General features: G+C 41.1%; 1 protein-coding gene across 1 annotated transcript in view; it reads left to right on the top strand.

Moving 5' to 3' along the window:
• PREX2 (phosphatidylinositol-3,4,5-trisphosphate dependent Rac exchange factor 2) overlaps positions 1 to 16,557 on the top strand; it is a 293,528-nt gene that overhangs the window by 169,408 nt on the left and 107,563 nt on the right. Inside the window, 3 exon segments of the mRNA NM_001192526.2 lie at positions 310 to 529; positions 1,077 to 1,284; positions 12,996 to 13,175. Coding sequence (NP_001179455.1) covers positions 310 to 529; positions 1,077 to 1,284; positions 12,996 to 13,175 — 608 coding nt within the window.

Here is a 16,557-nt window from a genome sequence, read left to right on the forward strand (position 1 = left end):
AGCTGCTAGGGGCCTGTGGATTTGAGTCCTACTAAGTGGTATTGATCACTTAAATTCATTTCTTTTACCGCTTACCTTGCAGTCAGAGTTTCAAAGGCATTCATTGCATTTGCTGCCTCTGTGGCTTTGCTTTTCTAAGAATGTGTAGGTTTTAAAGTAATGGCTTAATTTCTAACAACTTATAATTTATTTCACCCATTCCAGTTGACATGATGTAATTTTCTTTTGACTTTGCTGTGGATAACAGGAGTGAAATGTTTGATTATCACAGCATGTTTAACTGCTTTCTCTTTCTTCTTTCATTTACAGTTTTCTCGTGTACTAAAGAATAGAGCCTGGCCCACCTTTAAACAGGCCAAATCTAGAATCTCCCCTCTGCACAGCAGTGACTTCTGCCCTACCAACTGCCATGTCAATGTGATGGAAGTTTCTTATCCCAAAACATCAACATCCCTGGGGAGTGCATTTGGCGTTCAGTTGGATAGTAGGAAGCATAATTCTCATGATAAAGAAAATAAATCTGAACAAGGTAGGTTAGCTTTTTAAACTTTATCAAATTATGACAAGTAACTTAGGCAGTCATAACTATTCCTGCATCCCTGGAATTGAATAGATTCCTGGCATGTCAGAAAGTCTGAACTAAAGGATTCCTCACTCTAGTCATTTGGATAATTATGCATAAGTGTCTGTAGGATGAAAGTGGACTTATGCATTTTGTATTACTTTTCCTTCAAAAAGAATGATTGTTTTTGGCTTCCTTATATGTCTGATAAGCACAGCTCATCTTGCTGTGAAATCTTTCATCTGAAATGGCCCTGTGACTATGAGAAAAATATAGGAGGAGCAGCTGCAAGAAAAGCAGAGTACCATCCCATGCCATCAGAGTGGGCCGTGGGATTGAACTGTATCCTAATTTTGAATCTCAACTCCCTGTAAGCTTTAATTCTTGAATTAAATTTAGCATTGGATTGGCATTTTATTTTTTGTAAGGTTGGGCATCTAAAATGGATTACACTGGATTGCTACTGTAAGCTAAAGGTAATAGTTGTTACTATAGAATGATTTTAACTCCTCAGGAAAACTAAGCCCTATGGTGTACATTCAACATACGATCACAACCATGGCAGCCCCTTCAGGTCTGTCTCTGGGACAGCAAGATGGACATGGCCTCCGGTATTTGTTGAAAGAAGAAGACTTAGAAACCCAGGATATCTATCAGAAACTTCTGGGCAAACTTCAGACTGCACTGAAGGAGGTGGAGATGTGTGTTTGTCAAATAGATGAGTAAGTATTTTATTTACTGACTTTTTAAATGTTCCTGATAAAATAGCTGTAGGAAATGGGACTCTTGAACATCCATTATTCTTTGTAGTGTTTGAAAATACAGGAATTTTTGCTGACCTTTTAGGTCCTCTTCATTCCGTCACCTTAAAAACGATGTGGTTGTTGTTAAAACAATGTAAGTCGCTAAGTGGTGTCTGACTCTTTGTGACCCCATCAACTGCAGCATTCCAGGCCCCCTGTCCCTCACTATTTCCCAGAGTTTGCCCAAGTCCATGTCCATTGAATCAAAACATGTCAATTCTGTTGACCTATGTTTTAAGGAAGCATTTAGTACCAGAGAATAACAGACCATCTTACCTGCCTCCTGAGAAATCTGCATGCAGGTCAAGAAGCAACAGTTAGAACTGGACATGGAACAACAGACTGGTTCCAAATTGGTAAAGGAGGACATCAAGGCTGCATATTGTCACCATGCTTATTTAACTTATATGCAGAGTACATCATACAAAATGAAGGGCTGAATGAAGCATAAGCTGGAATTAAGATTACTGGGAGAAATATCAATAGCCTCAGACATGCAGATGACACCACCCTTATGGCAGAAAGTGAGGAAGAACTAAAGAGCCTCTTGATGAAAGTGAAAGAGGAGAGTGAAAAAGTTGGCTTAATAGCAAACAAAGCAACTGACAAAGAATTAACCTCAAAAATATACAGGCAGCTCATGCAGCTCAATACCAGAAAAATAAATGACCCAATCAAAAAATGGGCCAAAGAATTAAACAGACATTTCTCCAAAGAAGACATACAGATGGCTAACAAACACATGAAAAGATGCTCAACATCACTCATTATTAGAGAAATGCAAATCAAAACTACAATGAGGTACTATCTTATACCAGTCAGAATGGCTGCTATCAAAAAGTCTACAAACAATAAATGCTGGAGAGGGTGTGGAGAAAAGGGAACCCTCTTACACTGTTGGTGGGAACGTAAACTAGTACAGCCACTATGGAAAACAGTGTGGAGATTCCTTAAAAAACTGGAAATAGAACTGCCATATGACCCAGCAATCCCACTGCTGGGCATACACACTAAGGAAACCAGAATTGAAAGAGACACATGTACCGCAATGTTCATTGCAGCACTGTTTATAATAGCCAGAACATGGAAGCAGCCTAGATGTCCATCAGCAGATGAATGGATAAGAAAGCTGTGGTACATGTACACAATGGAATATTACTCAGCCATTAAAAAGAATACATTTGAATCAGTTCTAAAGAGGTGGATGAAACTGGAGCCTATTATAAGAATGAAAGTAAGTCAAAAAGAAAAACACTGATACAGCATATTAATGCATATGTATGGAAGTTAGAAAGATGGTAACAATGACCCTATATGTGAGACAGCAAAAGAGACACAGATATAAAGAGTAGACTTTTGGACTCTTTGAGAGAAGGCGAGGGTCGGATGATTTGAGAGAATAGCATTGAAATATGTGTATTACCATATGTGAAATAGATCACCAGTCCAAGTTTGATGCGTGAAACAGGGCACTCAAAGCCAGTGCACTGGGACAACCCTGAGGGATGGGATGGGAAGGAAGCGGGGAGGGGGGCTCAAGATGAGGGAAACACGTACACCCATGACTGACTCATGTCCACGTATGGCAAAAACCACTACAATGTTGTAAAGTAATTAACTTGCAATTAAAATAAATACATTAAAAAAAAAAAACCTCAAAATTCAGAAAAGTTAAATCACGGCATCTGGTCCAATCACTTCATAGCAAATAGATGGGGAAACAATAGAAACAGTGAGAGACTTTATTTTGGGGGGCTCCAAAATCACTGAAGATGGTGACTGCAGCCATGAAATGAAAAGATGCTTGCTCTTTGGAAGAAAAGCTATGATCAACCTAGACAGCATATTAAAAAGCCAGAGATATTACTTTGCCAACAAAGGTCCATCTCGTCAAAGCTATGGTTTTTCCAGTGGTCATATATGGATGTGAGAGTTGGACTATAAAGAAAGCTGAGGGCCGAAGAATTGATGCTTTTGAACTGTGGTGTTGGAGAAGACTCTTGAGAGTCCCTTGGACTGCAAGGAGATCCAACCAGTCTATCCTAAAGGAATCAGTCCTGTATATTCATTGGAAGGACTGATGTTGAAGCTGAAACTCCAATACTTGGGCCACCTGATGCGAAGAACTGACTCACTAGAAAAGACCCTGATGTTGGGAAAGGTTGAAGGCGGGAGGAGAAGGGGACGACCGAGGATGATATGGTTGGATGGCATCACTGACTCGATGGACATGAGTTTGAGTAAGCTCCGGGAGTTGGTGGTGGACAGGGAGGCCTGGTGTGCTGCAGTCCATGGGATCGCAAAGAGTCGGCATGACTGAGTGACTGAACTGAACTTAGTACCAGAGAGGAGAATAAAATTCTTTCATCCAGAAAACCCTGAGTTTCAATGTGCAAATGTTCGATTGAACAATATGATTGGAAGAGTACAAACTGTGTATAGGGAATTGCTTGTATCTGTTACAGACAAGAACACAATATTTGGTGGATAGGCACTCGATAGATGTTATGGAAAAATGTAAAATATACTGAATCTTTAACATGTTAAATGAGTAAAAATAAAAGTCTGTAACCCTAGGAATGACCAACACCTGTTTTTCTCTTCTGATTGAATTATTGGTTTACTGAGGAATTATCCAAATCTCTGTGCCAGTAATTTGGAATTTTTAAAAAAATTAAGAACAGAGAAGAAGAAGGAGTTGAATAATATTCTTCCAAAGAGGTCAACTCTGATTCTCATTCCAGAATTTGATGGTTGGAGAACTGCCTGAACTCTATAGGAAATTGGCTATGTCATGGGTGTGATTATGATCACATCTAGTCTAGGAAATACAGGACTTTACGAGTTCACTTCCTCATGTACAGAATGGGGTGAATAATAACAAAGTGTTGATTTATGGTGAAAATTATAAAAATGAATACAAAGAGCAATCAGCCTAGTGCTTGACATGCTTGCTTATCATTTAGGAGCCTGAAATTGTTGAATATATCCTAATGGGTAGAATCTGAAGACTATCAGGACCATTTTCCTCTTTTTATTGTACTCTCTATGGAGTTGCAGATTTAGATTAGTATCAAATGTGTATTATTTAGTTCACACACATCTTCCCTACTTCCATGGATAATTCACATTTGACTTAAAATATTTAAAACTTACTCTAAGGCTCTGTTGTAATTAGACTAATGAAATTTTAACTGACACTTTCTCTTGCTTTACACATCTTTGAAATTTAGAGATGAAAACCACTATATTAGATGCATCATATTTCTAAGATTATCTCTTAATTTATTAAAAAATTTTTTTAATTATTTATTTTTGGCTGTGCTCTGTCTTCATTGCTGTGTGTGCAGGCTTTCTCTAGTTGTGGCAAGTGAGCAGGGGTTACTCTTTTATCGTGGAGCACAGACTCTAGGGCACAGGCTCAGCTGTTGTGCCACAAGTGGAATCTTCCCAGACCAGGGATCAAACCTGTGTCCTCTGCATTGGCAGGTGGATTCTTAACCACAGGACCACAAGGGAGATCCTAAAATTACATTTTGATAGTTACTATTTACTGTGCTATTGCTTTCTGACATTTTTATGAATTAATTTAGAAATGAAATTCTGTTTTCCTTTGTCTAAAATACACTAGTTTTTACAATTACTTTTATCACTTGGTATATTGTGACCATGGCAGTTATAGACAAGTTAAACAGCTTGAGATTACTGAGAGAACAGGTGGTTATTTTTAAGCAATTATATGATATTTGGAATTGTTTTAGAATGACAGTGTGACAGAGAAGTTAATATTTTAGGACGTTATATTTTTCCTTAATAAATTGATTTTATTATTAATATATATGTTATACTCTATTTTAGAAGCCAGTCTCTTTTTTTCCCCTGAAGTATTTAGAAAGTTCAGGAGGAAGACTTTTTATTAATAAGGCAATAGATAGTAGCATTCATGTATCTGAGATCTCAAAGGGATTTTAGGAGAGCATCTGGACCAATCCCACACTTCCAGTTAAACCAAGAGTTATTACTCCTCCTTTTCAGAGGAGTCCTTTGTCAATGGTAGGATTCTTGATGTACCTGAGTGAACGCTGCCTTGTAGACTGGATTTCTAATGCACTGACTACCCAGCACTTCTGGCAGTTGTCCAGGTTTTGTCTGTCTTTGTTAGTTTATTGAATTTTTTTTACAAGTTCAGCTAAAGTAGATATACTTTCAAGAAAATGGTTAGAGCCAAGGGGCTTCCTGTACTTGGTTTAAAATGTTTATATATTTAAAGCACTAATTTCTGAAAGAGGGTTAAATTATTTTTATTTACCAAACTACCTACCTAAACTGTTTACCTATTTTTACTTGTTATTCTGAAAGCCTTCACCAACTGTGCATGTTTACTAGGAAAGTGAAGTGAAATGAGCCAGTGATATGAGCAACTTCCTTGGTCTTGTCTGTGTGCACCATATGATTTAATTCCGCTCAGTCATGTCCAACTCTTTGCGACCCCATGGACAGTAGCCTATCAGGCTCCTCCATCCATGGGATTTTCCAGGCAAGAGTGCTGGAGTGGATTGCCATTTCCTTCTCCAGGGGATCTTCCCAACCCAGGAATCGAACCCGGGTCCCCTGCATTGCAGGCAGACGCTTTACCATCTGAGCCACCAGGGAAGCCCAAATATAAATATGTTTCACCATAATTCAGTGTGTAACCTAATCACTTTAAAATAGTTCAGTCATCCAAGTGCCTGGAGTCCCCATTGCATCATTCACAGATGCTGCAGTGGAGCTTGACAAATCATTTAAAAAGATAGTTACCAAACAATTTTCTCACCATGTAGAAATTATTCTCTGCAGAGTGAAGAAGCAGATCTCAGATGCTCTGCCAAGTTTTTAGGAGAATTAAAACCTCGAAGCACCTCACTGCTCGCCTTTCTAGAAGTCATTCATTCCTGTGAAAGGACCTGGTGCTGAGCCTGTCTAATCGTGAAGTCTGGGTTTCATGTCTCTTGGAAACATGTCTTTTGACATGACGTGTAGGCATTCCTCTAAATCCTCCTACCTTGTTCAAATCCAAAGATAGAACTAGAGACAGATTTGCTGTCTAGTAACAGGAAGTAAGGTGATGTTATGAATTTCATCAAGACTTGGTGATTCTTGTTCCGTTTTGGGAAGCTAATGAAAGATTGTTGCTGAACCATGAAAGACGCTGGGACTCTTGGCCTCTGGAAGAGAAGAATTCAATCTGGGGCCAGAGACAAGGCTTGATTGCTCAGAGCTTTTGTGTAATAAAGTTTTATTAAAGTATAAAAGAGACAGAGAAAGCTTCTGACACAGACATCAGAAGGGGGCAGAAAGAGTGCCCCCCTTGCTGGTGTTAGCAATGGAGTTGTATACTTTTAATTAGTTATTACAATGAATCAAAAGAATGTCTCAAGTTTGTGAAAATTTTACCAGACCCACTCCCACAATTTACATTTTAGGATAACAAGATTAGAATTTAACAATAGAAAGATCCTCCAGACCCACTCCCATAATACATTCTAAGATATCAGGATTAGTCAGAAGGTTTTCAGGAAGGAGAAACTGTCCTACAGCCAGATACATTGTTGTTGTATAATCCCTAGTACAGGGTTTAAACTGAGTTGTGTAATTGACTAAGGACACTGTGAAAGTGCTGCACTCAATATGCCAGCAAATTTGGGAAACTCAGCAGTGGCCACAGGACTGGAAAAGGTCAGTTTACATTCCAATCCCAAAGAAAGGCAATGCCAAAGAATGCTCAAACTACCGCACAATTGCACTCATCTCACACGCTAGTAAAGTAATGCTCAAAACTCTCCAAGCCAGGCTTCAGCAATACGTGAACGGTGAACTTTCAGATGTTCAAGCTGGTTTTAGAAAAGGCAGAGGAACCAGAGACCAAATTGCCAACATCCGCTGGATCATTGAAAAAGCAAGAGAGTTCCAGAAAAACATCTATTTCTGCTTTATTGACTATGCCAAAGCCTTTGACTGTGTAGATCACAATAAACTGTGGAAAACTGTGAAAGAGATGGGAATACCAGACCACCTGACCTGCCTCTTGAGAAACCTGTATGCAGGTCAGGAGGCAACAGTTAGAACTGGACATGGAACAACAGACTGGTTCCAACTAGGAAAAGGAGTACGTCAAGGCTGTATATTGTCACCCTGCTTATTTAACTTGTATGCAGAGTACATCATGAGAAACGCTGGGCTAGAAGAAGCACAAGCTGGAATCAAGATTGCCGGGAGAAATATCAATAACCTCAGATATGCAGATGACACCACCCTTATGGCAGAAAGTGAAGAGGAACTAAAAAGCCTCTTGATGAAAGTGAAACAGGAGAGTGAAAAAGTTGGCTTAAAGCTCAACATTCAGAAAACTAAGATCATGGTATCTGGTCCCATCACTTCATGGTAAGTAGATGGGGAAACAGTGGAAACAGTGTGACTTTATTTTTTGGGGGCTCCAAAATCACTGCAGATGGTGACTGCAGCCATGAAATTAAAAGACGCTTACTCCTTGGAAGAAAAGTTATGACCAACCTAGATAGCATATTGAAAAGCAGAGACATTACTTTGCCAACAAAGGTCCATCTAGTCAAGGCTATGGTTTTTCCTGTGGTCATGTATGGATGTGAGTGTTGGACTGTGAAGAAAGCTGAGCGCCAAAGAATTGATGCTTTTGAACTGTGGTGTTGGAGAAGACTCTTGAGAGTCCCTTGGACTGCAAGGAGATCCAACCAGTCCATTCTGAAGGAGATCAGCCCTGTCATTTCTTTGAAAGGAATGATGCTAAAGCTGAAACTCCAGTACTTTGGCCACCTCATGCGAAGAGTTGACTCACTGGAAAAGACTCTGATGCTGGGAGGGATTGGGAGCAGGAAGAGAAGGGGACGACAGAGTATGAGATGGCTGGATGGCATCACTGACTCGATGGACGTGAGTCTGAGTGAACTCCGGGAGTTGGTGATGGACAGGGAGTCCTGGCATGCTGCGATTCATGGGGTCGCAAAGAGTCGGACACGACTGAGCAACTGAACTGAAAGGAATATAGAGGAAAAAAAAAAAAAATTTGTCCTTTTCTCCTCCTTGAGAATTCCAGGCCCCTATCTCTACTTTGAGAGCCTCAGACCCCTTTCTCCTCCTTGGGGATCCTGGACTTCTTATCATTCTGCCTAGGAATTAACTCTCTCACTAAGTACTTTTGCCCTTTAATGGGCTATTTTCTAGTTAATGACACTTAGGTACTAGACATAAGTAAAGGGAAAAATATTTCGTGGAGAGTACAAAAATTTGACGGGATTTTAAAATTCAGACTTTGTGTATTCTTACAGGAAGAAAATGCATAAAGAGTATTGAGGGCTGGTGAAGATACAAAATTTGAGAACAGACTTCATTTTCCAAGTGTCTGGGGCCCCATAGTTGAGTGATGAACAAAACACATTATTGAGGACAGTTATCGACCTGGAGATTACAGATAAGAACGTCAAGCCTAGTGATTGAATTATCTTTTAGGTTTTTGCAAGCATTTTGCTAGTTAATGTAAAAAAGTAGGCACAGTTTCATAAAAGCTAATGTGTGTTAGCTCACTGGTCACAGTTATATGATTAAATGAAATGAAAGTCGCTCTCAGTCGTGTCCGACTCTTTGCGATCCCATGTACAGTATAGTCCATGGAATTCTCCAGGCCAGAATACTGTTGTGGGTAACGTTTCCTTCTTTAGGACATCTTCCCAACCCAGGGATCGAACCTAGATCTCCTGCATTGCAGGCGGATTCTTTACCAACTGAACTATCAGGGAAGCCTGATATAGGGAAGTTATATGATTACATGTAATGATTTCTTCTCACAGTCTGTCTGTGAGTTGGGTTATGAAACACTGGGCTGTATCACAGACTCCTCAAACTTAAATTTGTTTCTGAACCTCATATCTACTTTGACCCCTCCCTCATCAAGGTTGTCCCCCTTCTCGGGAAAGTATTCTCCATCCCTTCCATTTGTGAAGCCAGAGTCTAGGTATCCTCTGTGATTCATTTCTTTCCTTTTGCTTCACCTCCAGCACCTTATCAGGTTCTGTCAGTTGTACCTGAGAACCTATCCACCCCATCACCTTACACTGGGTAACCATCATTCCCTCCCTAGTACTCGGTATAGAACTTTCCAGCTGCGTCTCTCCATCTGGTACATTCTACATTAGGCAGATGCCAGAGGAATCTGTACAGGTAGATTTTGCTGTTTGCTTAAAACCACTTAATGACACTGAAGTGCAAGTAGAAGACTAGGAGATGTGTTACTGTGGCCTGCACATCCCAACATGATTTGTCCCTGCCCTCCCCTGCCCCGCCCCCACCAAAAAAAAAAACCTTATTTCCCTGAGCTCCTGTTGCATTAGCCTCTTTCTGATCCCAGAACATGATGCACCTCTGCCTGGGCAGCCTTGCTTCTAAAGCCAGCATGCCTGACTTTCTAGGCACTCAAGTGTTAGGCTGGTGGCCAATCTGTGGAGAGATGGTGCCTTCTTGCCTCTGTGTGTGTGTGTGTGTGTGTGTGTGTGTGTGTGTGTGTGCGCGCGCGCGCGCACGCGCACTAAGTCGCTTCAGTCATGTCTGTCTTTTTGCGACCCCATGGACTATAGCCTGCCAGGTTCCTCTGTCCATGGAATTTTCCAGGTCAGAATACTGGAATGGGTTGCCATGCCTCCTCCAGGGGAATCTTCCCAACCCAGAGATCAAACCTGTGTCTCTTACATCTGCTGCCTTGGTAGGGTTTTTACCACTCACACTTCCTGGGAAGCCCTAGGTGCAATCTACCACATACAAAACTCTTTATCATCAGGAGCATTAGGTGCAGACTGACCAGAAGTGATGCTCAGCTCAGGATGTTCATTCAGAATCAATGGACCTATAAGCTGTCAGAGAGAGCTTAACACTGTATAGGAACACAGGTAAAGGAAAATATATCTGTGAACATAAATATTGAGCTTTAGCCTCTATTTTTGCTTCTAAGAATCTAGGAATTTTGTAAAAAAAAAAAATACAAAACAAAACTCAGTGTCAAAAACACTGTTTTTCTATGCTGTGTTTGTTAGCCTAACACGTGTTCCCACAGGATCAGTACAGTCAAGACCTGTTTAAAATGGAAAGCAAATATGTGAACATAATTTGCAGAGCTTTGAAAAAAGTGTTTATACTGAGACCCATGACTTCTCATTTAAAAGATGTTTAAAGCACAGAGGACTCCTCGCAGAATGAGAACTCTGTCATCTCTTCCCTCTTTGGTATTCAGGGTTCATCTGTCTGCCAGTGTGCAGTTTGGGTAATTGGAGTTAATCTAATGCTTTAACCTTTGAGGTGGAGGGACTGAAGAAGTGTACAATCTATCTTAGGAGACATGAAAGTGTCTTTCCAAATAGAAAAAGTGTCTTTAAAATAATTCATAGCTTCACAGAGCCCTGAGCAATCGCATACAACTTTCCTCATTCTCCCAAGCTTCTAAAAACTATAAAATGCCAAAATATTATTTAGATACCACCTCATGGTGAGACTGTTTGAAGTTGCAGCCCCAGCTTCCTTCTTTTTTTTTTATTTTTAATTTTCCCCTTCCTCTTTGTAGCCGTGTGATATTCTGTATGGGCTTTCCAGGTGGTACAGCGGTCAAGAACCTGCTTACCAGTGCAGGAGACACGGCTTCAATCCCTGTGTCAGGAAGATCCCCTGGTGGAGGAAATGGCAACCCACTCCAGTATTCTTGCCTGGAAAATTCCATGGACGGAGGTGCCTGGTGGGCTATAGTCCATGGGGTCCCAAAGAGTCGGACACGACTGAGTGACTCAGCATCATTGTCTACACACTATATACTATACAGTTTATTTGCTTATTTGTTTCTTCCCAGTATAATTTAAGCTTCTGGAAGGCAGGGAGTTTTGTTTGTTTTTTAAAATGCTGTATTCACAGCCCCAAGGACAGTGCATGGTACAATAAATGTAATTAATTCATTAGTGAAATCACTTAATAAATATTTGCTTAGTGCACAGCATTGGGCTTGACATTATGGGATATAAATAAGAAGTGTAAGATCTTTTCATGATCTTGAACTAAAATAAATATGACATTGCTACAGAAAGATGGGTGTCAAGATAACGTGCAAATGTACTGTTGGTTAGAACAGCATGTCATTGGTATTTGGTAAAAGAAAAGATGATTGCTGGCTGCAGAAACCATGTCTGGGTCCTTTGTTCAGTTATGGTTTAATTTGTTTTGCAAATTTTACAGCACATCGTTTGATAGTAAGGACTAATTCCATTATTGTGTCATTTTGAGTTAGTTTAAGAAGTGATTTACGGCTAAACATTCGAGTTTAGCCTGGCAGAATCAGTTATGTTGTTATTTCTTTGCTGAGTCGTGTCCAACTCTTTGAGACCCCTTAGACTGTAGCCCGCCAGGCTCCTCTATCCACGGGATTCTCCAGGCAAGAATACGGGAGTGAGTTGCCATTTCCTTCTCCAGGTCATCTTCCCAACCCAGGGATCAAACCTGAATCTCCTTCATTGCCAGGCAGATTCTTTACTGCTGAGCCACAACTCAGAGTCCAAATCTAGTTAATTGCCAATTCAGAGTCTGACAGTATGTTTTGGCTTTAAAATTCCAGTGGAAGAGCTTTTCCTTTGGGCAGATTCACAACTGTTTGATGATGTGTGGATTGTGGATGCCCTTGGGGTAGCAGCCCCTGCTGCCTCCTGTCCTCATCTTGTACGTGACTGTATTTAGCATCTTTGGGTCACAAAGGCAGGACTTCTGTTTACACGAGCATGAGAAGGGTTTGCCCATAAGACATTCTCTCGGACAAATAGAGAAAGCCTGGAGGAAACCCAAAGCAGAGGGAGAGGGGTAGATGGGTTTGTATTGTCTGAAGGTAAGTTAGTGAGGAGGTTTTGCCCATTTAGTGTTTGTTTTAATATTTGGCTAGCACTTTAAAGTTTCCCGGTATCTTCACATGGTGATGACAGCGGCTGGGGAGCGGGGTGTGCCCATGGTGAACCAGCACTGTGTTGTATGCATTTCATTCTCACAGCAACCCTGTGGGACACTCTTCTTACTATCCATGTTTCATAGATGTCAAGGAGAACTATCCTGGTTTTGCTAGGATAGCACAGCTAATCCATGGCAGAACCTAGATTTGAATACAACTTTCTCATCCAAGTAGTGTGCTGTTTCTCTTCCTCTGAGAGGAACTTGGCATGACAGGCTTTATATGCAATGGCAGTTTAGCTGCTAAGTCATATCCGACTCTTGCATCCTCATGGACTGCAGCCCCGCCAGGGTCCTCTGTCCATGGGATTTGCCAGGCAAGTATACTGGAATGGGTTGCTGTGCCCTCCTCCAGGGGATTTTCCCCACCCAGGGATTGAACTCAGGTCTCCTGCGTTGTGGGTGGATTGTTTACCAACTGAGCCACCAGGGAAGCCGTACTATATGCAATAGGATATTAATTTCAGGGGAAATCTAGAAGAAGCATTCTAGAAATATCTATAAGCCTATCATATTTAATGAGCAAGGTAGTTACTTGTAGCCCCCTGTGTGAAAATGTACACTTATCCTTTCTTTTTTAAATCCCATTGCAGCCTTCTGTCTTCGATAACATATTCTCCTAAATTAGAACGTAAGGCATCCGAGTCCATAGTCCCAACAGACAGTGACAACGAGAAGGGAGAGAGAAACAGCAAACGCGTCTGTTTTAACATGGCCGGAGATGAGCAGGAAGACTCGGGTCATGACACCATCAGCAACAGAGACTCTTACAGGTAAATGCATTCATTCCTGAAACTCTTCTCATCGACCAAGTTGAAGGTGATTCTGTGTTTTCCACAAAGGTCTTGAAAAAAATTTTTGACTGTTGCTTTTATTTATTGTGGTTCAGTTGCCAAGTCATGTCTGACTCTTCACAACCTCAGGGACTGAAGCGTGCCAAGCTTCCCTGCCCCTCATCATCTCCATTCGCCCAACTTCATACGAGATCAGGTGTGTTCAGGGTGGTATGCCTGTACACTGGAGCTTGCCCAACTCATGTCCATTGAATCAGTGATACCATTCAACCATCTCATTCTCTGTCACCCCCTTCTCTTCCTGCCCTCAGTCTTTCCCAGCATCAGGATCTTAACCAATGAGTCAGTTCTTTGCAGGTGGCCAAAGTACTGGAGCTTCCAGCTTCAGCATCAGTCCTTCCAGTGAACATTCAGGGTTGATTTCCTTTAAGAATGACTGGTTTCATCTCCTTGCCTTCCAGAGGACTTCCCATAAAATAACTGCAGCTCTTAAACAACCTCAGACAGCACAGTGAGACATCATAGTCTTTCAAATTCTTCCCTTTTATAATCTGTGTAAATTTTGAAAAACCATTTTTTCCTCCAGCTGAGTGGGTCTAATTTGGGAGATTTTTTATTCTCTTATGGATTGTGTAACATGTACGGCAAATAAGCAAATCGTGCATGTGTTAACAGTTTGGGGGGAATATCTGTTTCTGGTGGCTCAGTGGTAAAGAATCTGCCTGCCAGTCAGGAGGCACTGGTTCAATACCCAGGTTGGCAAGATCCCCTGGAGGAGGAAATGGCAACTCATTCCAATATTCTTGCCTGGAGAACCCTGTGGACAAAGGAGCCTGGCGGGCTATAATCCATGGGGTCACACAGAGTCAGACCCCACTTAGTGACTGAGCAGCAGCAGCTGTTTCTGGTTATTGGACTATTGAGTGAATAGGGGCTCTTTTTGTCTTGTTTCTCCTCTTCCCTTGTGTTTCAAGCTAATTGGACAAATTTCACTCCCTCACTTCTGTGACAAGCTTTGTACATTTTTTCTTCCCTGCCATGCATTCTGTACAATTTTGGTAGGACTGTGGCAACAAAGTCCCAAGAACCAGGTGGTTTGAAGGACAGAACTTTGTATTTATTATCCTAGAGCACTGGAGCTGGAAGTCTAAATGCAGGTGTCAGCAATGTTGTTGCTTTCTGAGAGCTGGGAAGGAAGGCTCTGTACCAGGTCTCTCTTGTTGGCTTGCAGTTGGCTGTCTTCTCCTTCTGTCTCTTCACATCCTTTTCCTTCCAAGTGTGTCTCTGTGTCCACATTTCCTCTTCTTACAAGGACACTGGTCATATTGGACTAGTATTCATGCATGCCTGCTAAGTTGCTTCAGTCGTGTCCGACTCTTTGCGACCCTCTGGAGTGTAGCCTGCCAGCCTCCTCTGTCCATGGGATTCTCCAGGCAAGAATACTGGAGTGGGTTGTCATGCCCTCCTCCAGGGAATTGCCAACCCAGGGATCAAGCCTATGTCTCTTATGTGTCCTACATTTGCAGGCAGGTTCTTTATGACTAGCGCCACTGAGAAGCCCATATTGGACTAGGGTCCCCACTGATGACCTCATTTTAACTTGATTACCTCTGCAATGACCCTCCCTCCAAATAAGGTCATAGTCTGGTACACTGAGTGTTGGACTTCAGCATATGAATCTGAGGAGGGGGCTACAATTCACCCATAACACCTTACCTCCAGACTCCATTGCCATCTTCTTACCCGACGTTCACACAATGGCTCCTGCAGTGAACTTCATTAATCGAAAGTGCTTTCTCTCCTTTGGGCCCTTGTGTCTTCTGGAACCCCAGGGAAGCCCTGGTAACCTGTCGTGTGTGCTGGGCGTGCAGCTTCCGAACCTTCCATTTTATTCACATCAACTGCAGATGATTACTCTCTCACTCACTCATTTATTATGCAGTGTTTTACAATGAAAAGTTATTTAGTAATTATTATTAAATCAAAGTTGTTTCATCAGAGATATTTAGCACAAACTCATAGGTTCCATTAAAACATATTTATATATGGTTGTGTCCCTTTGCTGTCCACCTGAAACCATAACCATAAAGAAGGGTGAGCACTGAAGAATTGATGCTTTTGAAATTCGGGTGCTCTTGAGAGTCCTTTGGACTGCAGGAAGATCAAACCAGTAAATCCTAAAGGAAATCAAGCCTGACTATTGCATGGAAGGACTGATGCCAAAGCTGAAGCTCCAGTACTTTGGCCACCTGAATCGAAGAGCCAACTCATTGGAAAAGAACCTGATGCTGGGAAAGATTGAAGGCAGGAGGAGAAGAGGGCAACAGCGGGTGAGATGTTTGGATGGCATCACCGACTCAATGGGCATGAGTTTGAGCAAGCTCTAGGAGATAGTGAAGGACAGCGAAGTGTGGTGTACTGCAGTCCATGGGTTTGCAGAGTCAGACATGACTTAGCGAGTGAACAACAATACCCCAATACAAAATAAAAAGTTGAAAAAAAAAGCTTATTTTTACCAGACACATGGGAAAAACAGGATTATTTCAGGTAATTCCTACCACAGTCGTCTGTAGCAAGTTCTGGTATTAACTGCTTTTTACATCTAAGAAAGCTGAGACTCACAGGAGTTACATAATTTACCCAGGAAATCAGGTGGCCTGGCTTGCAATTTATTAACCACTCTGCAGTTCCAGTTTCTATATGAAAAGGATTTTAATGAGTATGTGAGTTAATTATTTCTAGAAATTTAATAATATAAAAAACAGATTAACCACTTTTACTGTTTCATTTACTTTTTAGCTTCTAAGGAGACCTGTATGCCCTTTAATAAGAACCTGTGGTTTCTCTCCAGTGGGAAATTACAGATCTAAAAATACTTTCTTACCTCAACTTCTAGTTATCAGATAATTAAAGTTACTCTCAAGTTCTCGCTAGAGTAAAAGAAAAGTTACAAATGTATATTTAAAGTTAAATAAGTCTTTTTTACCTATTCTGAAAGGCAAAAAGAATTTTGTCTGCTGCACTATTTCTGAAATCTGAAATCTGTCTTGTGTCCATATTCACACCTCCAGCTTTCTTTCCCTTGGCATTCATCATTATCCAGTACTTACTTGGTGAGACATCCTTGCTGGGCTCTGGAGTGGAGACAAGGCATCATCTTCCTTGAGGGGATGGGAAAGGGCTCAGAATGCAATTAATGAGTTATAATCAAAGTTTGTAGTAAGGATTCATAGGCAGAAATCATGAAACAGGATTTGTCTCTCTTAATAAATCAACTCCAGGTGTATACTATCAAATGGATCATGATAAATTTTAAGCTTGGTTTGACTCCTGTAAATTAACTATGCATTTTACTTTTTTA

This window comes from Bos taurus, chromosome 14, assembly GCF_002263795.3.
Source record: "Bos taurus isolate L1 Dominette 01449 registration number 42190680 breed Hereford chromosome 14, ARS-UCD2.0, whole genome shotgun sequence".
Classification (NCBI taxonomy): domain Eukaryota; kingdom Metazoa; phylum Chordata; class Mammalia; order Artiodactyla; family Bovidae; genus Bos; species Bos taurus.